The 26547-nt window shown below is 44.1% G+C and overlaps 1 protein-coding gene across 2 annotated transcripts in view; it reads right to left on the bottom strand.

The window, feature by feature from the left end:
* Positions 1 to 288: 288 nt before the first annotated feature.
* The window catches only part of LOC310688448 (uncharacterized protein), a 34237-nt gene continuing 7978 nt past the window's right edge, over positions 289 to 26547 (bottom strand). The window contains exons 2-12 of one of the 2 annotated variants that reach the window (XM_083464964.1): positions 25679 to 25786; positions 20011 to 20211; positions 17247 to 17357; positions 15794 to 15906; positions 11308 to 11388; positions 6757 to 6879; positions 5731 to 5823; positions 4525 to 4585; positions 3927 to 4039; positions 3372 to 3479; positions 289 to 1385 (exon numbers count right to left, since the gene is read on the bottom strand). In XM_083464964.1, the coding sequence (XP_083321090.1) occupies positions 1203 to 1385; positions 3372 to 3479; positions 3927 to 4039; positions 4525 to 4585; positions 5731 to 5823; positions 6757 to 6879; positions 11308 to 11388; positions 15794 to 15906; positions 17247 to 17357; positions 20011 to 20211; positions 25679 to 25786 (1295 nt within the window). In that variant the 3' untranslated portion in view covers positions 289 to 1202. Of the gene's footprint in view, positions 1386 to 3371; positions 3480 to 3926; positions 4040 to 4524; positions 4586 to 5730; positions 5824 to 6756; positions 6880 to 11307; positions 11389 to 15793; positions 15907 to 17246; positions 17358 to 20010; positions 20272 to 25678; positions 25787 to 26547 lie in introns of those variants that run through there. The other variant, XM_083464965.1, reaches the window with a different exon arrangement.

Genomic DNA, 26547 nt, shown 5'->3' on the forward strand with positions numbered 1-26547 from the left:
TGAAAGGAAAAAGATGAGGTAAATGTTCTGTAGATGTTTGTACTACACTAGGATATTTCATATTGTTATCAGCGACTAACCTGCTCAAAACTTAGTAAGTCAAGGTACTTAGATATCTGTAGGCTGACATGGGCCTATTCAGTTTCCTTACTATGAACAGATGCATATATGATTGTACGAACAGCAGCAAATTGCAGCAGTCAGATAAGACTGGTTAGAGATTTCAACAACCTGGGGACAAATCAAAAACCTCCCCCCTCCTATTTGAGAAAACATAAAGAAGGCATATCAAAAAGAAATATAAATAGCATTTAATCTAAGTCTTTATGTCTCTCTGTTTAGAACATTGAAGCAGGTTTTCTGAGAAATTTTGAACAGGATAATTTTCCTGTGCAAATTAGGCTAATTTGCATAGTGTACTTTGCATTGCAAAATTTTCAGTTGTTAAAGTGCTCTGGGGATTGTAGTTATGTAAAGGGAATAGGCACTTCTTCACAATTCTCAGCACCTTAACAAACTACAGCGCCCAGGATTCCCTAGGAGAAGCCTTGATGGTTAAAGTGATAAAGTAGTGCTTTAAATGCATGGGAAGAGTAAACTCACTGAATCTAACTTAGTCATGCTTAGTAATTTCATTGGGTCCACGCTCCCAGAGCTGGCCCACCGATGAGGGAGGGGGAAGCACCTGCTTCAGGCAGTAGAAGCGCAAGAGGCGGCGCCCCGCCTGCCCCACTGCTGCCGCTGCAGCACCCCCTCCCAGGCAAGAGGGGTGTTCCAGCACGTGACATTGCTGCTCATCTTCCCGCCCCCAGGGCAGAGAAGACAAGCGGCAATGCTTTGAGGAACACTCTGGCTCTCACCCAGTTCATGGAGATGGTGAGGGAGCAGAACATTCCTGTTTCGTTTTAGGGCAGATCCACACCAAACATTTAAAACTTTAAACCTTCCCTCCAAAGAATCCTAGGATCTGTAGGGTGCTGTTAAGGGTGTTTGGAATTGTAGCTCTATGAGGGTAAACTATAGTTCTGGATATTTGGAGAAGTCATGTGCTTTAAATGTCTGGTGTGGATCTGTGTTCAGAGACCAGTTTTGCTCACTATTAGAGACAGACAGTGTAAACTAAATCCTAGTCCAAAGAGCATTTAGGATAGAAGCATCAGCCCATATCTGGTCTGTGTCTTAACTAAGCAAATGTATCTTCACTAGCTAGACTCTGTCAACAACATATCTGTAATTTGAGAGTTACACCAATGTCCATTTTGCAGAAGTTCACTGATCTCTGTCTCCCGTTTGTGTAAAGACCCTTTGACCAGCTCCAAGGTGGCTTTCACTTCCAACAGAAGTTTCTTTTGTGGCAAACCATTATGCGCTTCCTCCATTTCCACCTGAGGAAGAGGAACAAATCTTGATCACCATCTCGGACAATTGAAGTACTGTACCTAGCATAATGTGTGACAATGTATCTAAATTACCAAGACAGGCTGAAACTACACTGAACCTTCTAAACCTTCTAAAACTTGTTTAGAAGGAAATGAAATAAACCACACACTATTGTAATCTGAAGTAGCTCTTTCTTTGACTGCACTCTCTCAGGACTTTCCCAGATTTTCAGGTGTACAGTGCAATAAATAAAGACTTGGAGCTTATTATTTGTGTGAAATCCAAATATATTCCTGCCTGGAAGAAAGTACTTCTGTTTTAAGGGTGCCACATTTTCCTTGTATTCACACCTAAATCTGAGTCCTGGCTCCTGGCACCAGTGCAATCTGAAGGGCAGTCTGGCGTGTGGCTGCCTGAGTGCAGTCAAGATCTCTGCATGGTGCCAGCAACATCACTGATTAGGCACAGCACAGATCCCCAGCCAAAATCCATGATGGGACCCAAATATCCATTGCTTGGCCTGAAAAGAGGAGACTCGTATCAATACACTGAGCCTATTTGTCTAAAGACAAAGTCTGGTGAAGCCGCCCTCCTGTCCTCCTAAATCTGTTTCATACCTTTTTTTAATAAAAAAGGTAAAGGACCCCTAGACGGTTAAGTCCAGTCCGAGGCAACTATGGGGTTGCCGCGCTCATCTCGCTTTCAAGCTGAGGGAGCAGCATTTGTTCACAGACAGCTTTCCGGGTCATGCGGCCAGCATGACTAAACCGCTTCTGGCACAACTGAACACTATGACAGAAGCCCGAGTGCACGGAAACACCGTTTACCTTCCTGTCACAGCGGTACCTATTTATCTACTTGCACTGGCATGCTTTTGAACTGCTAGGTTGGCAGGAGCTGGGACAGAGCAATGGGAGCTCACCCCATCGCAGGGAATCGAACCATCAACCTTCTGATCAGCAAGCCCAAGAGGCTCAGTGGTTTAGGCCACAGCGCCACCCGCTCTCGTGCATATATGATCTGCAGCAACAGGTGTGGAAAAATGGGTCCCGGCTACTAGAACCAGTGCACTGACACCAACTCGAGGGGGCCCTGGGGGCCCAGGCACCCACAAAAACATAATTGTGTCTGGTCAGCACACATTTTGTGGGGCCTTGGACGTGACTTCCATGTCCCATCCGAGGCCCTTGGAAGTGGTGTCCTAGGCCTTGCAGATCCTCCAGTGCCACTTCTGGTTCCTCATGCGGAACTGGAAGTTACATCAGAGACCGCACAAGGCCTACACTTTCCACTTTCAAGGCCCTACAAGGCCTCGGATGGGACCTCCGATTCCTCATGAGGTCCTGGATGTCCCACCTGAGGTCTCATGGGGCCTTGAAAGTGGCATCCTAGGCCTTGCAGGACCTCTGACGCCCCTTCCAGGAGCGATGTAATCTGACACCATGACAACACGTTACATCAGCGCTGCTGGACACCCAAGTCGGCGCCTCTGAGCCAGTGCTTCCAGAAGTGGCTGAATGAGCAGTGTCAGGATTTCTGGATCCCTCACAGCAATAGGCTTCATGGGAGTGGTGGCCCTGCACCATTGCTCTTCCATGAATCTAAAGTAAGATGACTCAGAAACCCTGTTCATGGGTGAAAGGCACCCACGACCCTCCTCCACCCTGCAGAGCTTATCACTGGGACCAGAATCTCTTTGGTTAATGAGACCAGAATCTTTTTGCTGTGATGCTTGAGCTGGACTTGCTTTTTTTCAGATTTTACCCATGACACTGCAGTTTTAACTCCCGTATGAATCCCATTTTTGAAGGTTGAGCACACCAATGTGCTGTACCTCACCTAGCAGATATGAGGTCCAGGCTCTTGAAGCAACAAGAGCAACAGAAGTGACAAGCAGCAAGTTTATTACTCCTGCAAGTTTATGACCACATTGCCATGCATATCTGTGATTTAATATGTTCTGGCAAAAGGAAAGTGGATGGAAGGCTTACCACAACAGATGTAGACCTTTGAGCAGGCTCTGTAGTCTCTGACTCCTGTGTTGTGACATTAGACTTTTCCACCCCCGCATTATGGTCTGTGATTCCTTTTTCTGTTATCTGAAAGAAACTTGCTTTTTTATACATTCCAGTTTAATCACACCCGTTTTGCAACCAAAAGAACATTTCCATTTACTGCTAGTATAACTGTTGGCACTGCAGAATGGAATTTTGCCTCCAAAGGAATATTTGACATAACATATGCTATTTTTCTCCCCTGATTTCAATCAGATTTGGGTGAACAAAACAGAAAGTGAGCTTGGTGAAGTTTGCAAACTGAATCCATAATAGAAAGGGGGTCCAATCAGCCCACATTAAACTTATATATTTTAGAACACTCCCAAATCACCTGCAATTGAGTTTTGCTACTACAGAAAACACTCTAACCCATCTCTCTGCCAGTTAAGTGATTTATAAATAGATCAAATATGTAAAAGGAACTTATTTTCAAAACAGAAAAACTGACCATTTATTCTATTTCATCATCTGCAACACAAAGACGTTTACCTCATCTGATATAATTAATGCCCTTCGTTGATCACAGGGTAAGTCCATTTGAAAATCTACAATTTTCTCCACTTTTTCAAGGTTTACTCTGCTCCTCTGAAGTTCTTCAATAGCTGGGAAGGGGGTGAATAGGAGAATGTAACAACAACAAAGATAACTTCTAAAGAGGAAAGAAACAGTTCTAACAAAAGAATTGTAATAATAATTCTGAATAATTCTCCAGAGTTGTACACTTACTTGCCTGTAGCTTCTATCATAGCAAATAGAACTATGATCCAACACCATTCACACAAAGAGCAAGTGGTATATTGTCTGGTTTGGGCTTTGAGATGCACACAAGCATGTGAAAGACAGCATTTTTTTTGGAGGGGGGAACTGCAGCCTAGTTTGCATGCTCAGTTATCAACCAGGGCTTCTAAAATGTGATAAATGAAACCTTGTGCTTTGGACATTGTAGGAGTCCTTTTGTCAACTCTATTTTTCAATTATGACATGAATAAAAGTCCACTGAGAGACTTCCCATTGAGGAAGAGACCTCAGTTTGGAGCTACAAAGGAAATTCCTTCAAGCAGTCTTTCTTTTGAAGGGAAACACTTACTTAAGGTGTGCTGGTTATGCAGGCAGTCTAGCTTTTGAGTAGTGCTCTTGAGCAGCCAAGCCTGCAAAAGATCATAACTGTTCAGTTCTCAATTCTTTTGCAGATCAATAGAAGAATGTCTCATATATATTGTGGTTTATTTATTTATTATTAAAATATTTATATATTTTCCTTCATTTCACAGTTAAATAGTTTACAAAATATAGTACGGTGGTATATATTAAAACAAAAATAACACTGTAAACCAACACAGGAAAACACCATGGAAAAATAGAACAACATATTACTAAAGGTTAGTTTTAAATCCAGGAAGTCCTAGTTGTGATGTAACCTGCTCTGAAGCTTCAGGGCTGGATAGGTTTTGATATAAATCACTTATAATACTCCTTTGCAAATAATACACACTTTAAGTGAGGAGAAGAGCAATGCTATGTGTTTCTCCTGCAGAGCACCAGAGAATGATGATGGCTGCTAGGCTGAAGGTCAAACACTGGCCCTGGAGGTGCAGGGACCTGCCTGTTTAGAGTACGTGTCACTTTCACAGGTATTTATTCATTACTTTGTTCTGACCGAATTCTAAATTAAACTGTTTACTTGTTTTTTAAAAAACCTCCATGGAAATTCACATATTTGAACGTATTTTTCACAAAATATGCATTTTTTGGTAAGCATTTAATCAAAAAATGCCAACTTGCCCAGACACCCCCTCCTGCTATTGGCACCAACTGCTGCATTCCTGGTAAGCTTCTCTTGCCAGCTCAAGACATTTTTTTTAATTCACCTGAGCTTATGGTGGACCTCGTTAGCCTGCTCTGATGTTGTAGGATTGCGTTTTACCATTATTCATCTGTTATCTATTGCTTCAGTGCAACTGGTATATTGTGCAGGCATCTCAGATTAACTAGGTGCATTTAGGCATGCATTCTTCCCATGGGTCAGCTCCACTGTGACCAGGAAAGTGCTAGATTTGGCAGGGATCAATGTATTTATTCACCTGATCCTCAAAGCAGAGAGAACATGACTTTGGTTGAAATCAGAAAATGCAATGCCAGTGGACTAATCTAAGGACCATTAATTTAATTTACAGGTCCTAATCTATGTGTGCAGACATCTGTTTAAATTTGCTAGTCAAAAAAGGAGAAAACTTTATACAATTTCAGTTGGGGTTTTTTAAAGTCAAATTACTCCAAACTACTTCTGAGTTACCTTTTCATCACCCCATTTTTCCTTCTGCAGTGTGATCTGATTTGCCAGCTCTTCTTTCTCTTGTCTCAGTATTCTATTTTCTTCCTTCAGTTTCTGGGTGTATAATTATACAGAAATGAGACTATTATCTTAACCAGACGGGCAAAGAGAGAAACCTGCTTGCTTGCTCTAATTGCTACAGTAATCATACTGTAGAAATGGAACCTATAACAAAAGGTTGCAGTATACCTGGAGGAGCGTCTCCGCTCATTCAGCCTGAGGTCCAAGTCCAAGGGCCTTCTGCTGGTTCCCTCACTGTGAAAAGTGAAGTTACAGGGACCCAGGCAGAGGGGCTTCTTGGCAATAGCACCCTCCCTGTGGAACACCCTCCCATCAGATGTCAAGGAGAAAAAGATCTGCACAATTTTTAGAAGACACCTGAAGGCAGCCCTGTATTGGGAAGGTTTTAGCATATGATGTTTTATTATGTTTTTGTATTCTGCTGGAAGCCATCCAGAATTATTATTACTATTATTATTATTACAGATCGAATAATAGCTTCTCCGTAGGACTCCAGCCACCCCCCATTCAGTTTCCCCTCCTCTCCCAATGTTTTCTGTCTCCCCCTCCCAGCAATAGCCAGTCAACATTCCATGATCACAGAGCACAATCTGGCTTCATTGGGCTGCCCCCCCCCCCGACCACCATGGTTTCTTTCAAAAGATTTTTTGCACATCTGCAAATATTGGGTCACAAGTTCATGCCTGTGAAGTTGTGATGGTGGCAAACCTCACAGGATCTTCACGGCTCATAAGAAATGAAAATATTTTTGTGCAAAGTAGCTTACCTTTTACTTCCTTAATAAAGAGACTAGTAGATCAGCAATCTGCAATTGCACATTTGCCCTTTATTTATAAACTTAAAGGGCAAATGTGAAATTGCAGATTGCTGATCTACTAGTCCTAAATATTGTTCATATAGTCTCATGAAGTTTTAGGGGAGAAGATGTATCCCATCCATTCAAGGTGTCAGTATTTTCCTTTTTACCTTTGTTGTGTCTTGCCAGTATTGGTTTTTCTTGTCTACTGTCTCTTGATAGGCCTCCAGCTGAGCTCGCACGTTCTTCATTTTGTTGCTATACTGATTTTTCAGAGCCATCATAGCTTGTTCCTATCCAAAATATTATGATTAAGAAAATAAGCTAGCTTTAAAGGCAACTAAAAAAGGAGTGGCAGGTATAAACCAAAACCTTTGAATCATGGTTCCTGATACCTCTCCACCTTTCTATGTTAGTTTTCTTTACTTGGATAAAGCTCTAGGGCATTGACTTCAGCTTTGAGCAAATGCTAACAAGAGTTCATTGGTTTCTGGATTTTTCTGTACTCAGCATAAAGACACTTGATAGCCTCTAATTGCTATCTAATTGCTAATTGTTTGGATATAATGCTAAAGTTTAGCAGCCAAGCCATGGTTTAGCATTACAACAATGAGCCTCAGAGAGCTCTGGGCTTGCATGTTGCTCAATCCACTCTTCTTTTCTAGTGGCCATGAGGAGGAGTTTCTATTTTAGACTAACTAAAAGTTAGAGTGTCATCCGAATCCTAAACTATTGCTGGTCTTAACTATTCGAACAAGCAAACTTCATTAAACCCTAGTTTGAAGTTGGCTTGTTTCCACCAACCATAGATAAGATTAACCATAGTTTGCCAGGTTTAGTCACTCTAATGGCCATCATGGAGGAGCAGGGAAGGAGAGATGCACAAGCTACTCTGTGGGTTGTTCTCATAACTGCATTACCTTTAAATAAGCCAATGAATTGGACAAGAGGGCAAAACAATGATCACTATTTTACAACATTTCCATAATCAATCATTTCAAGAATAATTAAAACAAAGAGTTGAACCGTCAATGAAAAAATGACAGGAATAAAGCTAGCCTACATCTTAGAATGAGGGTGTGATATAGGACTAACACAGACTCTGATTCACAGACAGACTCCTTCACTCACTGACCTCAGACAGACCAACAAGACTGACTAATGAGCTGGCATGCCTTAATCACATATATAATTGGCACTGGGCCATTGCTGTAGCAACTGGCGTGGCTGAATAGGCACTTGTATTAGCTCATCCATGGGCTTTTTAATGCTTATGAAAGAAATCAACCCCTTCCCTAATTTTAGTTACTCCAACAGGTTTAGTTTAGCATGTTGAAGGTCTCTCCTCATCAACCATGAGCTATGATGAAGAACAGACCTTGGCTACAGTCTGTGGTCAGTGAGGAGAGAACTGAACCATGGCTTGGGGTTCATAGAATCATAGAATCATAGAGTTGGAAGAGACCACAAGGGCCATCGAGTCCAACCCCCTGCCAAGCAGGAAACACCATCAGAGCACTCCTGACATATGGTTGTCAAGCCTCTGCTTAAAGACCTCCAAAGTAGGAGACTCCACCACACTCCTTGGCAGCAAATTCCACTGTCAAACAGCTCTTACTGTCAGGAAGTTCTTCCTAATGTTTAGGTGGAATATTCTTTCTTGTAGTTTGAATTCATTGCTCCGTGTCCACTTCTCTGGAGCAGCAGAAAACAACCTTTCTCCCTCCTCTATGTGACATCCTTTTATATATTTGAACATGGCTATCATATCACCCCTTAACCTCCTCTTCTCCAGGCTAAACATGCCCAGCTCCCTTAGCCGTTCCTCATAAGGCATCGTTTCCAGGCCTTTGCCCATTTTGGTTGCCCTCCTCTGGATACGTTCCAGTTTGTCAGTGTCCTTCTTGAACTGTGGTGCCCAGAACTGGACACAGTACTCAATAGGGCTATAAGAAGGCACTGGTTTCCATTCTAACCCATGCATGCAACACTATTTCCATTCTGCTGCAGTTTGTCTTCTGACAAAAACAAAGTTAGTAGTGATGTGCCAGAATTTATGCAGGTAATTACACTATTATTATTATTATTATTATTATTATTATTATTATTATTATATCAACACCATTTATTATTATTATCATCATCAACGCCATTCATATCAAAACCATTTATTATTATTATTATTATTATTATTATTATTATTATTATCAACACCATTCATTTAAATGCAAATGCCATTTGTTTCAATCCAAAGGAAAGACAGTGGAAATAGGGGTGAGTGCGTGTCACTGTTAACATAAAATTTATGGGAAGAAAAAAGCAGCAGCAAATGCTGGATTAATTTCTGTTCTAGACATGAGACAAATAAGCAAACCCTGGCAATTTCTGCTCCCATGCCTGTTTTCATAGAAATCGTCTGACATCCCCAGGGTTCTCCAACCTAGTTTCTGCTCGGTTCTAAAGGATCTCTGAAGGGTATGGATCAAGAGACATAACTTATGCTGCTCCTCAAAAGACTCTCTCTCCCTCTTTCTGGTTGTTTGCTTGGGCCAGGACCTCTGTACTCCACTGATACCACACAGCTAAGTGGCAGAACATCTAAATTTGCTTTGCACTTAACAGAAGGCAGTTGCCTGTTGCAAGTTTAATCCTTGCAGCTGGTCTGATTTACACACCTAAAACACCACCAGAGGGAGCTACCATCTAATACAAAAACTGTTTTAAACACTGCCATGTAAATTGCGCTTAGCATTCAGCCGGGTGTGGGAAGATAGCAAATATAGCATTTTATATAGAATAAATGCAGATTAATATAGTGGGGGCTGGTCCACTAGGGGGAATGGGGCACTGACCCACCAGCCCAATCTAGTGTCCAGATCAAGATCAGTCATATTCTGCCTTGGTCAGAGCACACCTGGAATACTGTGTCCACTTCTGGGCACCACAATTTAAGAAGGATATTGACAAGTTGGAAGGTGTGCAGAGGAGGGCAACCAAGATGGTCAAGGGCCTGGAAACTAAGCCTTATGAGGAGTGCTTGAAGGAGCTGGGTATGTTTAGCCTGGAAAAGAGGAGACTGAGAGGAGATATGGTAGCCATCTTCAAATATCTTAAGGGCTGTCACATGGAGGAGGGAGCAAGCTTGTTTTCTTCTGCTCTGGAGGGTAAAACTCGAATCAATGGCTTCAAGTGACAGGAAAAAAGATTCTGACTAAACACCAGGAAAACTTTCTGACAGTAAGAGCTGTTTGGCAGTGGAACAGACTCCCAAGAGAGGTGGTGGACTCTCCTTCCTTGGCGGTTTTGAAGCAGAGCTTGGATGGCCATCTGTCATGGATGCTTGAGCTGAGATTCCTGCCTTGCAGGGGGGTTGGACTAGATGACCCCTGGATCCCTTCCAGCTCTAAGATTCTATGCTTACAGGCCAAAGCAAAGAATTCCATCTGCTCATCCAACATATATTTAAACCACTTGAGTTCCCTCAAAGAATCCTAAGAACTGTAGTTTCTCTATTACAGAACCACAACTTTCAGCTCCTTCAACAAACTCAGGTTCCCAGGAGGTTTTGAGGGAAACCATGTGCTGGATGTGCTTTAAATGTATGGAGCGGCCCAAGTTCAACTGAACGCATTCTATTACCTTCCCAACTGCATGAAACATAAATAGCAAATACACCCAGAAACCAGGCTGTCTGTTGTTCTTTGTGGGCTGAACAATGACTCCGCTTTTGAAGCATGACATTTCATTGTGCATAAATTCCTTCTCTTTCTGGGAAATCTACTCAGGTGTGGATCAACTGTGTGTGCATCATCAGGTATGAAGCGAGCACAGGTGATGAAACAGGTGTGGTGTCATGAATAGACGGAGAGTAGGGCAGTATAAGTTGTGATTATTCCTTTCTTTCCTATTCTGCATGATTGTTTACTTCCATGAATATTTATGAAGAATAGACAAATACACCTGTAAATCTAGTGTTCATCTTCACACTTTCATAATAAATCTGACTTTGCACACATTTTAAAAAGGAAGCAAGACCATTGTAGAAAGTTAGCTACACCTATGCCAAATTCAACAAGCTAAAACCCATTTTTCAACAGGCTAAGGGATGTCCATCTCTGCATATAATGTAGTTTAAAATCTCCTTAATCTTAGGGTGGCCATCTTGTATCATAAAAAATAAAATTAAAATTAAAAATGAGAGAAGGAAAGGGAAAGAAAACTCAAAGCCAGATTTGCATAAAAAGTACAAATTCTAGTTTATATGTAAAGACGTGCACTTAGGAAATAATTACTATCATTTACCTAGCAATACAAAACATCTCACCAAAGTGGGGGCCTGTATGCCTGCTCAGTCTGTCCAGGCACTAAGTGTTGGTGGGCAACTTCAAGACTCCTCCTTGCCCTTCTTACGGTTCTTGATGTTTCATCTGGGCTTGGATCTGACAGCCTGTCCAACAGAGGACTGTCCTCTGTAAAGCAGGATAGAAGCTACCCTTGCAATCATAAACATGTCTACTCAGAAGTAAGTCCTATTGAGGTAATTGTGTGTAGGACTTCTACCTGAACAAATAAATTATCTCTACCTCCCCTGCACTACCCTCTTTGATGCATCATGTGTTAGTGCAACAAAAGTAGAACGTGGTTTGCTGAGCCTTGCCTGTTCTCACAGTAAATGGAAGAATTGGACCCCTGGAGTTTATTTGCAACTTTAAAAAAATCACCTGGTTTTCTTTTCCTACATGTTCCAGCTCTTTGATTGCCTTTGTGTACCCAATTTTCATCTGATGCATGTCTTTAGCAATCTAAAAAGAAGAAAAAAAGCAGCAGCAGATTGGAACATTTTATTCATCCCTCCCAAGAACCAGCACTTACTGCAAACTAATAAACAAAGTACAGTAGACAGATGCAAAAGAAGGCAGACTCTTGCACCTTTAACAGTTGTGTACTCAAGGAAATTTCAGCAGGAATAGTAGTTTGCGTGACAAGATGTACCTAGGAACCCCCCCCCCCACCTCTAACTAACAGCCGCAATATGCAGATCTGCGAGAGGTCTTCAGTGAGAAGGAGGCAGATAGACTGCCACCCCATAGGCCCTTTGACCGCCAGATCAACTTGCTCCTGGGGGCTCAGCTGCCAGTGGGTAAGCTGTATGCCATGTCGGACAGGGAGATGAAGGAGTTGTGGGAGTTTATTGACAAGAACCTGAAAAGAGGTTTCATCAGAGAATCAAAAGCGGTGGGGGGCAGTCTATCTTCTTTGTGGACAAAAAAGACACAAATAAACCCAGGCTCGTTGTGGACTATAGGGCCGTCAATTTGGTGTCGGAACCCGTGACCTTCCCAATACCCAGGATTGACGACATTTTAACACGAGTGAGGAAAGGGAAGATTTTTACCAAGCTGGACCTCAGGGGCGCATACAATTTGATTAGGATGAGGGAGGGGGATGAATGGAAGACCACTATGTTCACACCCCTAGGTGCCTTTGAGTACCTAGTTATGCCTTTTGGATTACAGTCGGGCTCCGCCTGTTTTCAAGCTTTCATGCACCACGTGTTGGGGTCTCTGCTGTACAAGAACTGCGTAGCCTTCTTGGACGACGTCTTAATATATTCAGACAACGAGGAGCAACATGTTAGAGACGTCAGGGAAGTGTTACAACGGTTGCAGAAGCACCAGTTGTGGGTCAAGCTGGAAAAATGTAAGTTTCACGCCAGAGAAGTTGAGTTTCTGGGGTACAAGTTGTCTGACAAGGGCCTGGCGATGGACCCAAGAAAGGGGCAGGCAGTGCTGGAGTGGAAGGCTCCCAAAACATGTAAGGACGTGCAGAGGTTCCTAGGGTTCAGCAACTTCTACAGGAAGTTCATCAAGAACTTCGCCCACTTGACAGCACCCATCACGGATTGTCTCAGTAGCAAAAAGAAATTTGTATGGACAGAGGAGGCCCAACATTCCTTTGAAAAACTGAAGAAGGCGTTCGCATCGGAAGAGCAACTCCTGCACGTGGATCTGGAGAAACCCATGAGGCTAGAGACTGACGCATCTGACAGAGCCGTTGGGGCGGTCCTTTTGCAACCAGGGAGGAGCAAGCAGGAGTGGAAACCGTGTGCATTTTTCTCGAGAAAACTGAGCAAGTTGGAGCAAAACTATACCGTGTATGACCGCGAACTGCTGGCGATCTATGCGGCCTTTCGTCGTTGGCGTCATCTACTGATAGGGGCGCAACAACAGATCCAGGTTTGCACAGATCACAAGAACTTGGAGTACTGGAGGTCCGCACGAGTACTCAACCAGAGACAGATTCAATGGGCACAGGAGTTCTCCAAGTTTTTCTTTGAGATCCGATACGTGCCCGGAGAGGAAAACGTAAGAGCAGACGCTCTATCGCGCAAACCAGAGTACTTGGAAGGAGAGGGGCTGCCGGAGAAATGACACGTGATCCCCGAGGACCGATGGGTGTGTGGGGGGGGGACTTTGGTGGGGAAAAGAGAACTAGCCGGACTGACCAGAAACGACGAGTTCGCGCAAACAAAAATCCGGGAACTCCGGGGTGGGGGAGCAACCCAAGAAGGGTTTGAGGAGAAGGAAGGGGTGCTGTACTATAGGGGGCGCTGTACATACCGGGGGAGACCCTGAGGGGAAAGGTACTCAAAGAACTCCACGACAACCCCACAGCGGGGCACTTTGGACAGCACAAAACCATGATGCTTGTGACCAGGCAGTTCTGGTGGCCTACGGTGAGGGAGGATGTACGGGAATACGTACGGGGGTGCGACCGATGCCAAAGGGCAAAGGGGGAGCGGACTGCCCCCGCAGGTCTATTGGAACCCTTACCCACGCCGGGAAAACCCTGGGAGGTGGTGTCCATTGATTTTATGACAGATTTGCCCAAGTCCCGGGGAAAAACAGCGGTCATGGTAGTGGTCGATCTATTGACAAAAATTTGCCATTTTATAGCTTGCTCACATGCCGTAACGGCAGAGGAGACAGCCCGGTTGTTTGTAGAGCACATTTTCAGGCTGCATGGCGCCCCCTTGAGGGTTATCTCCGACCGCGGAAAACAATTTACTTCCCGGTTCTGGAGGAAGCTCATGAGCTTGCTGCAGGTCGAGGTGGGTTTCTCGACGGCGAGACACCCGGAAACCAACGGGCAAGCAGAAAGAGCGAACAGTATACTCCAGCAATACCTACGCTGCTACGTCAGCGAAAGGCAGAACGATTGGGTAGAGAAACTAGCACTGGCTGAATTCACATACAATAACGTGGAACACGTGTCCACGGGAATGAGCCCATTCATGGCCAACCATGGGTATCATCCCAGGGCCTTCCCGGGGAGTGGGGAGGGAAGCTGGAGCGTACCCGCAGCAGAGCAGTTTGTGGAAGAAATGGAAGCCCTGCACCAGCAACTTAAGATGAACTTGGAGCGGGCCAAGGAAACTTACAAGAGGCAGGCAGACAAGGGGAAACCATACGGGTGGGGGACTGGGTGTGGCTGTCCACCCAAGGGTTACCTTTCAAAGGGGGTGCAAGAAGTTGCAGCCCAGGCGGCTGGGACCTTTTGAGGTAACACAGCAGGTAAATCCCGTGGCATTTAAGCTCAAACTGCCTGACAGCATGAAAATACACCCGGTGTTCCACAGGTCCCTGCTCTCACCGCACAGGGAGGGGCGGAGATTTCAGGGGCAAGAGGAAGAAGTCACCACACACCCGTAGGTAGAAGAAAGGGAACACCATCACAGGGCCACGGAAATACTTGACTCAAGGTGGCGAGGGCATCAGGTGGAGTATTTGGTAACGTGGGAGGGGGAACCCGGGTCCGAAAACACGTGGGTTCCTGCGGAAGCCTTCGGCGACAGGTATCTGGTGGAGGTATTCCACCGCCAGTTCCCAGACAAACCCCAACCCCTAAGGAGATTCTGGGAGGAGCAATTTGGAACCACAGGCGATGAGGAGGTTTTTGAGGGATTTTCTGACTCAGAAGAGGAGGGAGGAGAGGTTTCGGAGGAAGAAGAATCAGACTGGGAGGACCACCCTGTTGGCAGGTATAAGAGCGGGTGGGAAGTGGGTTTCGAATCCACAGAAGATGGTGACAGTTCCTTCCGAGGGTTTCCCGCCTTGTCCGCCGACGAAGGAGCCGAAGTTGATTCCACAGGTCGGTCCAGGGGTGGAGGGGGTCCTGGAGGGGAGGTGGATGTCAGGGAACTGACATCAGAGCGAGAGGCGAAGGGGAGGCTCTCTGATGATGCGGGAGAAGGACCCAGCAGCAGGGGGAGAAACAGCCCAGTAGAGGGGGAAGCAATTCAGCGCAACACCAGGGATAGAGGGGGGCTGATGGGGGAATCGGAGAGAGGGCTCCAGGATTCTTCACTGGACATCAGTGAGGAGAGCCCAGGTCCTCCGCTGCCCACGCCCTCCCTGCGCAGGAGGCTCCCGCGCAGTGAGAGAAGGCGGAGACTGGGCATCAAACAACTTTTATGCTGGAAGAGGTTCAAGAAACGCCCACTGACGGATTCTGCCAGCGATTGAGGCAGCCACTATGAGAAGGGGCTGCGCAGTCAGAAAGGTTTAACAAGGCAAATTAGCCTAGAGAGGCACCAGTTTACGCATGAGTAACTCATACCTACTACACAATGTTATGACAGAAGATGTCTCTTAGGGGATGAGCACACAAAGCCACCCTTCTCATCCGACCTCAGATGCCCTGATCCCAGGACAAATGTATTAGTTTGGATAAACACTGTGTATTGGATGCAAGCCAGGCTTCCACCAGAGTAAACATTAAAAAGGAAACAAAATATGCCTTGCCAAAGGATCAGGACCTGAACATATTATCATATTTGAACAATTTCAGCAGTTAAAATTATTACTATTATTATTTTTACTGTATTATTATTCCTGAGGAAATTGAAATAAACTTATATTTTCAATGTTTTCTAGGGACATCACTTACAAAACACAAAAACTGGTAAACATCTGTCATGGCTAACAGTGCAACAGACAATTTTTCATGTTGGCCTTCCCTTAAATGGAGAAAATGATTTAACAATAAATTAATTACCTGCCCTAAGAGAAGTACCCTCCAGTAGGAAAAGTAGAAGAAAGACTCTTTTCTCTACATTAGTGCGTTTATAAAAAGAAGTAATGCATTGGCAGTTAATTATCTACTGAAGTCAATTCATATCAGAAATTACTTTGTTTGTTTGTTTACCTTGGTAATATATAATTTTGCTAGTCTGTATGGAATGTAAAGCTGTTCTTCTTTAGACAGGCATCCATCCAGTTGATTGTCATGAAAGAGCACTCTAGGAGCACTGGGGTGACCTGGGATATGTATATATAAATATAATTCTTGACTATGTAAGACATGAAGCAAAATGAACCAGAAATGCTCATAGCTGAAAACTTCCTCTACCATTATCCAATCGCACTCAATATTAACCACTAAACATAAAGAATGCATTATTATGCACTCACCAGCAGAGAGAGGACAAAAGCACTTTAAGTAAGGTGAAGTCAGTCAGACCATGCAAAATACGTTATAAATCCTGACATAGCACAGGAATTACTCAAATTTGGCTAATTTGGGGCTGGGGAACCTAGAGGTGCAGCAGATGTTGCTTGCTTACAACTCCCACCGTCTCTGATCATTAGCCATGCTGGATGGGCTGATGGTTGCTGGATTCCACAACATCTGGAAGGCCACATGGTGACTTATGAAGGCCACAGGTTCACCAGTCCTGACCTAATGTGTGTAAAGTTAATGTTGGTGGTGAATTCTGACTTAGAGAAGCTTGATACACAAACTCCCCCACTTATGATACACAACTTAGAGAAGCTTGATACACAAACTCCCCCACACAAGCATAGACACTCCAAGATTTGCCCCTGGGCTTGGTTTGGACCATATTGTATTTATTATTATTTCATAAAATTTATATACCACTTACCATGCAAACAAAAGACCTCTACTAAGCAGTATAGAAAAGACAATATAAAATGTTCAATTAAAAAATCTTTTAAAATGCTAGTAAAAACAAACATTTAAAGCAAGTTGCCTGCTCTTTTAACAGCTCTTTAAAACAATTGTACTTATTAAAATCATGTTAAAACTGCACACTAAAGTCACATAGCTGGGTAGGTTTGCTGAACCAAAAAGGGTTTTTAGCAGATTATGAAAATAATACAGTGGAGGTACCCATGTAATGTTAATGGACAGGGGGTTCCAAAGGTTAGTTGTTGTCACACTATAGGATTTTCAAATGCTTGAATGAACATTATGTGGACTTGTAAATGCGCTAGTTCTACAGAGCTAAGCAGGTGGCATCGCTGCCTGCCCGTCAGCCTCTGTTCTTCCTTCAGCGTCTCATTTCCTGCCGCCAACCGCATCCCTTCTTCCCAATTTGCAGCAGGCAAGTCACAGCAGTGGCAGCAAGCTCTTTCCCTGAACTCAGGAGCCCATGGCTTCCTAGGAGATTTAGTTCTCCAGAACTCCTGAATGACTTCCGGGGTCACAGACACAAAAATGAGGTGAGTCAAGAGGAGTTTACACTTACCACAAATAGGATATATTTCTAAGGAAACACCCATGTCTCACCGTGGGAATGGTACAATGGAATGTATGTCAGGCAGAATATATGCTTCAGCCTATGCTGTCGAAATACCTTTTTGTGCAGTTTTGTTTCCTTTCCTTTCATTCAGGCATGTTACAAATGAGAGCTTGTTCTTGCTGAAGCTCAGTTTGTTCAACCAAGATTGGCCCTGCCCAATTTCACCTGTAAAAACAAGCCTTGTGTAAGAAGCCGGAAACATTCCTTTTAGGAATTATAACAAATGACAACCCAAAAGACATGAAAAGAATCTTTTTATATGCAACAGCTGCTGCAAGGTTACTGATTGCAAAAAATTGGAAATCAGAAGAAGTACCAACATTGAAAGATTGGCAAAATAATTTTTTTTAAATGATTGAATTAGCAAAAATGACGGCAACAATTAGAACACAATCTAATCAAAATCTCAAACAGGAATGGAAATGTGTGGAAGAATACATGACCAAAAGATGCTCCATCAAGAATTTATTGATGTGTATAGACTGATGTCACAAAGTTAAGTTAAGCTAAGCTAAACTAAGCAGATATATAAGATTAAATGTTTAATTATTAAGATACAAAATTACAATCTCAATAATAAAGTTAGAAAATAATAACAAGGAAGTCGCGCATGGATGGAGGGAAGACACAGGGCAAGAAATAAGAAATGGATAAATGTTGGTACATAATGAAATGTGAAAATGTGAATTTACGAATATAATATATCTTTATCAATATGTAAAGATTTCATATATGTATTGCAACATTAATAATAAATAAATTAAGTGCAAAAAAACCCCAAGCCTTGTGTGATTCTGTAGTGAATTGTCACATTATTATTGAATGGAAAGATCCCTTTGGGTTTCCAATCTCCATTCTTTGGGTTACAGTGTGTTTTGTCTTTGGCTTAAACAGAAAAGGGGGGAAATGCACTCAGACATTTTTGTTTGCAGTTACATTTGAGAATAAGCGTTCCTCTGAAGTTTGAAATGCTCATGATGCATAAACTCTAGTGCTGATGAAGCCAGCGAGGTCACCTGCAGAAGCTGCTGGACCCCAGCTCCCACCAGCCCCACACAGCCGGGCCCACGGTCAGGGATACTGAGAGCTGCACTCCAGCAACATCTGGAGCTCCCCACACTGGCTTCTCCTGCTCAAGGACTTGCAACTTTGGAAAGAGTTTAAGGCTGACATACTTGCCAGTGACACTGAGTGGCCATGATAGTTGGGGTCCAGACTGATTGACCCATTGCAACTAAACATGTTCTCAAAACAAGAGAGACCATTGCTGTCCATATGAAGTGCTTCCCACTTGGGCTGCTGCTGACGACAGTCAAAGTCCTGTGCACTGTGGAGGAAGAGGAGTGCGGGGGAGCGCACCGTCCCAGGCAGCGCGATCCCGGTGGGGTGCCATCGGAGCTGCCCCCCCCCGTGCTGGGCGCCATGCCCCCGCAGGCGCCGCACCACCCCCCTGCGGGCAGCGTGCCATGCCCCCAGGACACCCGCCAGGCCTGCCCCCGCTTGCTCTCCACCCCCCCCCCCGGTGCCAGAGCATTAAGCTCTGCCACTGGTCCTGTAACACCATCTCAAAACCACATTAAGGACAGAAGAAAAGCTCAGCTGAATTGGAACAAGATCCACCTATTGCAGCATCCTGTTTTCACAGCAGCCGAATAATAGACACGTATGGGAAGGCAGCACCTGAGTGCAAGGTCATTCATCCCACTTGTGATTCTCAGCAACTTTCTTTTGTCTGCCCTGAAGCTCCCAACATTCAGTTTCATTAGATGACCCAGAGTTCGTGGAAGCAAAGCAGCTCCCTCTCCACTTTCTCTACATCCATTGAAGAATGTGGATTCAATGCTGCCTCTGTCTGGTAGCAACATAAATGTACAGTGGAACCTCAGGTTACAGCAGGGATCTGTTCTGTAGGGCCCGCCATAACCCGGAAATGACACATTTTTGTACTCATTATTTGCTTGGAGAACTGCATCACAAAATTGAGAGAAGTGTGCAACAAGGGTTGAACATATTCTTCACATTAGGCGAGAGGAGGCTAAGTGGAAGAACAAGAGTAGTGGTACCTCGGGTTACAAATGCTTCGGGTTACGTGTTTTCAGGTTGCGGACCACGGGAAACCTGGAAGTACCGGAAAGGGTTACTTCTGGGTTTCGCCACTCATGCATGCGCAGAAGCACCAAATCACGTCACGTGCGTGCACAGACACAGCACTGCAGGTTATGAATGCTGCGGGTTGCGGATGTGCCTCTGTCATGGATTACGCCCACAACCCGAGGTTCCGCTGTAAAGGCCATGGCAAGAGGTACAGTCACTGCATAAATTAATAGTGTCTTACTGTATTAACATTCATATTAGTTCTCCACATTGCAACCTGGCAACCTTATCTATATGAATGTATCTCCAAGTTCTTTCATTGCACACAAATGTATCAAATGATGGCATCAATGTACTGTATCTTATTCATTATGTGATACAGGGTAACAGCCTAATACTTCACTCTTCCCTGCTGATACTTTATTGGGTTCTGCAGAATGACTTTAATTATGGTCACAGAAGGTTTCCTGTGAGAATCTAAAATAGTTGCCATGACTGGGAAATCTCCATCTAAAGTATTATGAAGATCTGCCTGAATAATGATGAAAAATATGGCTGGATCCAAAGGAGCTTCAGCCAATGGAAGAACACTCTGGATCCAACCCATCCAATCCATGGACTTCAAACATTTCTTGCTCATTTGTGTCAGATGTTAAGGGGCTTAATGTGTACAATACGGAAACAAATTGTGCGATTTTGTTGGTGTCAGGGACAGAATGCTTACCACGTCCAGCTTCCTCAACAATGGCAGCGCTTTTTGCAGCACATGGAGGATGCATTTGCAGCTCATGCATGTAGTCCATAATACTGCCCGGCAGAGGGATAGATGAGCTGATGGTTGTTTGTGATTTGGGCTCAGCATCACTTCTCGATGACTCCTCTGTCACTTGAGAGCTTGATGGGATCACTGTTTGCACCCAGGCCTCTGGAACAGCATGACATGAGTCATTCATACAGAAACAGGAGCAGGGCTATAAGAGGAAGGCTACAACATAAAGAGAATTACAGTTTGCTAGCATATATAAACAAGCATGTTTCAGACCGTGGCCATAGGAAGATGCAAAGATGGACCTGCCGAAGCTCCCACTTCTACTAATGAAGCCCTATAGTTCAAAGGATGGCTCCACTGGCTTAAGGCAGGGCTGTGACAGCCCACAGACCCAGGGCTGGCCATGCCTGTTGCTGGATTTTAAAGTTGCAGGCTTTTCAGTTTTCATTGTGGTGAACACAAAGAGAGCCTGCTGGACCAGCCCAATGGCCCACCTTGCACCCTGTTTTCACAGTGGCTGACCAGATGCCCGTGGGAAGCCTGCAAGCAAAGCTCTGCCCCCCTGCAATGCCCAGCCTCTGACGGGGCACTGACAGCCTCACCCTCCATGAATTTGTCTGATCATCTTTGAAAGCCACGAGGTTGAAATTACCATATTTTTTGCATCATAACACTCACTTTTTTCCTCCTAGAAAGTAAGGGGAAATGTCTGTGCGTGTTATGGAGGGAATGCCTATGGGTGGCATGCCTACGGATTTTCCTCCTTTAAAAACTACGTGCGTGTTATGGTTGGGTGCGTGTTATAGAGCGAAAAATACGGTATTTGATTCTCAGAGCTTAAAACAGAAAATATCTTACACAATTTTAATATATATATATTGAAGCTCCCTCCCCCACATTATCTTTCAGTTTATAAACTGACCTGTTCTTGCCTGGAACTTCCTCACCTCTTGTTCCACCACCTTTCAGACCCCCAGAAGTTTCCTTTTCCTCAAATCCCTTGCTTCTGCCTGAAACATCTCCCTGGGCATTGCCTCCCTTTATTCCTTACCCACATCAGAAACAAAATCTATATAAGTGCATCACATAAAATCAGGCTCTGCTAGCCTTCCCTCTTTTCCCCCTCCCTTCCTGTGTTGAAATTTGTATTTCCAATTGCTCAAGGCTGGAACCTGTATTTTGTTACGTTAGGTAAATGTAAAGGGACCCCTGACCGTTAGGTCCTGTCACGGAAGACTCTGGGGTTGTGGTGCTCATCTCGCTTTATTGGCCGAGGGAGCCAGTGTACAGCTTCCGAGTCATGTGGCCAGCATGACTAAGCCGCTTCTGGTGAACCAGAGTAGTGCACGGAAACGCCATTTACCTTCCCGCTGGAGCGGTACCTATTTATCTACTTGCACTTTGACAGGCTTTCGAACTGCTAGGTTGGCAGGAACAGGGATCGAGCAACGGGAGCTCACCCCGTCAGGGGAATTGAACTGCCAACCCTCTGATTGGACACAGGTGGCGCTGTGGTCTAAACCACTGAGCCTCTTGTGCTTGCCCATCAGAAGGTAGGCGGTTGGAGTAAGCTCCCGTTGCTCTGTCTCAGCTCCTGCCAACCTAGCAGTTCAAAAGCACACCAGTGTGAGCAGATAAATAGGTCTCTGCGGTGAGAAGGTAAATGGGGTTTCTGTGCACTCTGGCTTCTATCAAGGTGTCCTGTTGTGCCAGAAGCAGTTTAGTCATGCTGGCCACAAGAACCAGAAGCTGTCTGTGGACAAACACTGGCTCCCTCGGTCTGAAAGTGAGAGGAGTGTTGCAACCCCATAGTCGCCTTGGACTGGACTTAACTGTCCAGGAGTCCTTTATCTCCTTTACCTTTACATGAAGGTAGTGGCTAAGTGCTTTGTGAACCAGAGGTAAACAAAAGTGCCTTTCAGTATGTGCAGAGATCCTTTGTCTTACCTCTGAGCTCAGTTTTGTAGTTTGCTATCATATTATAATAAAGAGCATGCAAATCCCTTGTGCATTCTTTATCCAGCCTCCTGGATTAGTGCAGAGGGAACACATATATGCTCCTGAAGCAAGTACCATTTCTTCATTCTATAATATACAACAGCTATATGAACTGCAAGTTTCAAACCTGCCAGAACAATTTTATTATTTCAGGATTTCTATCCTACCTCCCCTTCCCCACAAAAAGAATTCTCAAGGCAGCTTCTCCTATTATTATATTATTTAGTATATTACATTTATCATATTATTTCTGTTTAGAGCATGGGTGAACAACTGATGTGTGCACTCAACCTCATGTATGTGGCCCCAATCCATTCTAATGTTCCCCCATTCTTCCATCCCCTCACAGTTTTTTTCTTCCTGTTCATTTTCTCCTCATTTTCTCCTGGCTTTTTTGCATTGTTTCCCCTTTGTAACTTCAGAACAATTGTGAATTCAGAACAGCTATTTTATCAGATAAAGATATATTTATGTTTAAGAATTGTATGGCTTTACAACCCTAACAAAAGGCTCTGTTGTTGTAATCAGATGATCAGGTCATGAGGCCAGCCATGTCTCTTGCAGTTCATGTCACGGCAGGATTCTTAACTATATGACTTGGTAACATTATGATTATCTTGCTTCTTGAAGGAAATATTCAGGGTTTTACCCCTCTGCACGGATTTTCATATGTGGAATGCATGCATAAACCCAAATTAGTTCATAATCCAAATCATACTTCCCCTATTTTGGCTTGAATCCCTTTGGGAGAAACCCACTTGGGTTATCTAATAGAAAAGCAGGCATTCCACACACAAAGCATCTATTATAATCAGAGTTAGATGACAGTAGAAAAAAATTCATAGGTTTGGAAGAAGAAATTTGGAATTTGATGTAGCTCATAAAGTAACCACATCCCTTTCTGCTATACAAGTGAGACTGAACAATTTGTAGAAATTGATGTTCTCAGCTTGGGAATTAAAGATGTGTGATTTCTGACTTTCATGCTACACACACACACACACACACCCACCCACCCTATTCCAATATCCCCATTAAAAGCAGAAGCCTACCAAATGTCCCTTACAAGAAACTATTAACTAAATTTTGAAAGATGTACATTTTCAAATACTAAACTTACAAAATGAAAATGATACAATAATAATTGAAATCAATGGAACTAACATGATTATGTTCATTAACTTCAATGGATCTGAGTAAAACTCAACGTAACATTGCCCTTCAAATGGTACTTGCAGTGGTAAAGTCTCATTGTGGTTCGAGGACCCGATCCCCCTCAAAGTGGAATGAATACGCAAGGACACGTGATATAAGGTTAATGGGCAAGAAAAGGCCACAACTTTATTGATTACAGCAAGTGAAAAGGTATTGGCTTAGGCATTGGATTACGTCAGCTGACTCCACCCCCTCAGAGAGGGGTGAGTCTGAAACCAGGGGGGTTTATTCACCAGTAGGTGGAGCCTGTTGATGCTAATCCAACTATAGGCTCTCCCCTGATGTCACCGAGGGTCGTGCCATGGCCTCCAGCCAAGCAGGCATCGGACAGAATACACGACCACCAGATTCCTTTAACGGAATACCCAAAAATTGAAGGCATAGGCGATGGCCACACCCAGCCCTTTGACACCACGACACATGATTCCAATGCCTAACCTACCCACCAATACCACGAAAGTTGTGACGATTGCTACGAGGTAGGCGTAAAAACCAAAAAGCCTAATGCCAAATGGAAAAATTCCTACCAGGCCCCCCGGACAACCAGGGCGACCAACCTAAGGTCCATAGCAAGGCCAAGGAAAACTAAGTCCCTGAGCTCAAAGGGAGTGGCGGGTGGGTGAATTGCAACGGGACGCCGAGAGTGAGGCCGAGGAGGGGCTGGCGCCGCCGTATTAAGGCTGCTGTACACGCCCCCTCAGAGGCACCCGGTTGGGTGCCTGCCGATGGGCGTGGGCGCCAGCCAGGTGAGTGGGAGGCAGGGGGCTAACGCCCCCTGCTAGAGGCGGGGCTCGGGCTCCTGCCCACAACCACTCCCCTCCCTTCAGGAGGAGAGCCCTTGCAAACAAGAAAGAAATGGGAGAGTGAGAGACACACCCAGGACAGAAAGGGCCTGAGAGATAAAGAGAGAAGGGCAAGAAAGGAAGGGAGACAAGAAAGAAAGAGGCAAATGAGAGAGAAATTAGCCAAGAAGAAAAGGTGGGTAAAAAAGTGGGGGGAGAGATGGGCCAGAGAGGATAAGAAGGTAATAAATGGAATACATGTTGAGAGAAAGAAACAGAAGGTGGGGTGAAGAGAAGAAGGTGTGCATCAGTGCATATGAGGGAGAACAATCTGAGTACAGATGAGAGAAAAAGAGAAACTCCCGTGGCTCACTGAGTAAGCACCTAGATGGTATGAAAGATTGTTTAGGAGTTTATCAGCCAAAACACTGCCTGCAGATTATTCTACAGTTAAATCCATAGTGAAGTTTTGGCAATGAGGGAGATATCACAGGATTGCACCACTGCCCCCAAATAGATTCAGGCATGCAGCAACTATACTCCCTTGTTATCTTTCTCATGAAGCTCTCAAAACACTTACTAGATTCACATGGGAGGACTTTAGATGGAGAGAATTTGCTGCCATGATTTATTGTTGCTAGAAGCCAAAATTGCTCTTAATACTGTCACAGCATAAAACTGTCTAACCTTTCAGTCACCAAATATACTATGGAAATAATGGCTTGCCTTGTTACTACAGGAATGCAAGAGATCTATAGCTTCCCTTCCCCATAAATCTAATCCTCATACTAGGCTCAGTACTAGTTTCTAGCTTCAAATTGTGAAGTAACCATGAACCATTACATTTCCTGGCCTGCTCCACTCCCATCTCCTTGTTGCTGCTCATCTCCAGCAGTCTGGGGGCTGCAGCCCCCACAGATTGCCCTCCTCTCAATCTTTTCATTCTGCTGCCTCACAGGAATAGAGGCTCCCATCACTAACTCCTGAAAACAACCCTCATTCCAGGACCAAACCATACATAGAAAGTGTGCTGAAAGCACATTACTTTGCACAAAGAATTCTGGAAACTGTAGTTCACCCCACACCCCACTTCAGTTCTCAGCATCCTTAACAAGCTAAATCAGAGGGCCTAGCTGGAGAGAGAAATTTCAATGTGTGAATCGCACAGGTGGCATGGTTAATTGGGCAGTATTTAAATTCTATAGATGAATGAATGCAGTGAGCTCCCCCTGTATTGCTTCATGCCCTCAGTTTTTGAATTCTCTCTCTCTCTCTCTCTCTCTCTCTCTCTCTCTCTGTGTGTGTGTGTGTGTGTGTTATGTACAGTAAGGAGGGATCCCTAAATTCATCAAAGAGCCATATAACATAATTTATTTGCTTATTCTTTCCACACAATCACAAGCATTGTAAACGGTAAAGCTTATTTGCATTGAGGCCATCGGTTGTGATCCTATGCATGTTTGTTTAGTGGTAATTCTGTTGAACTCAATGTCGGTTGTTTTCCAAGAAGGTATGTTTATGACCATGATATAACAGTTTCTTGCTGTCTTCGGGTTTCACAATTTCCTAACAGTCATTTTGCAACTTTGCAACTATGAGGTTTGGAAACACACTGGGTTAATTCGTACCTGTTTTGTTTTGACTTTCTGCAGCAGGGAAGACAGAATTTCTTTTTTTCTTCGAGAGCCAAGACCGTGAAGACATGGGGATATGTTCTTCAGATGTAAGGTACATGCCTGAACAGAAGTAAAATACCCGTATCATTCTTACAACCATTCATTCATTTGAATCTCTGTTTATCATAATGGCCATTTGAATGAGCAACAATAATCCAGACCTAGCTAGTTAGCTTGACTGAGACATACATGTTACTTATAATCTGTTTTGCAGTTAATACAGAATAAACAGATTAATGAGCTGCACATCAGCTTGATGTCTGAAAGGTTAACCCAGATGTTAAATATCCAGAGTCTGTTAGACCCTGAGCAGTTTCTGCGTTCTTACATAACACAACACCTTTCTGCCAAGAGAGCCAAGGCAGTTTACAATGTTAAAAATATTGACACAAACAAATAGTACAAAATATGTAACGGTGCATGTTGGACTTCTTGGGTTGCTCTGGTGGAAGAGACAGCCAAGAAAACTCAGTGGATGCCACAGACACAAAGGGGGGGGGGCTCCATAGTCCTGCCCCCACCATGCTGACCACTCCATTCAAGCCTCCTTTCAGGAGAGCTGAGAGGAGACAGACTCCCTGCCAGGTTCCTGCTGTGTGAAATGCCGGCCTTGGTCTTTGCTCTTGCTAAGGCAGCCTGTTTCTTGCTGTTGCATTCCTGTCTCAGTTTTGCAGAGGAGGAGATGGAGCAAATTCCATCAACACAGATGGATTGTGGAGGCAGGAAGAAGCTATCCCTCCATGCGGCATGTATGTATGAATGTATGTATTTTTATTTATTTCATGGCAATTATATACGGCTTGATTGTAATAACATCTCAA

Source organism: Podarcis liolepis, assembly GCF_965112155.1.
Source record: "Podarcis liolepis genome assembly, chromosome: 11".
Taxonomy (NCBI): domain Eukaryota; kingdom Metazoa; phylum Chordata; class Lepidosauria; order Squamata; family Lacertidae; genus Podarcis; species Podarcis liolepis.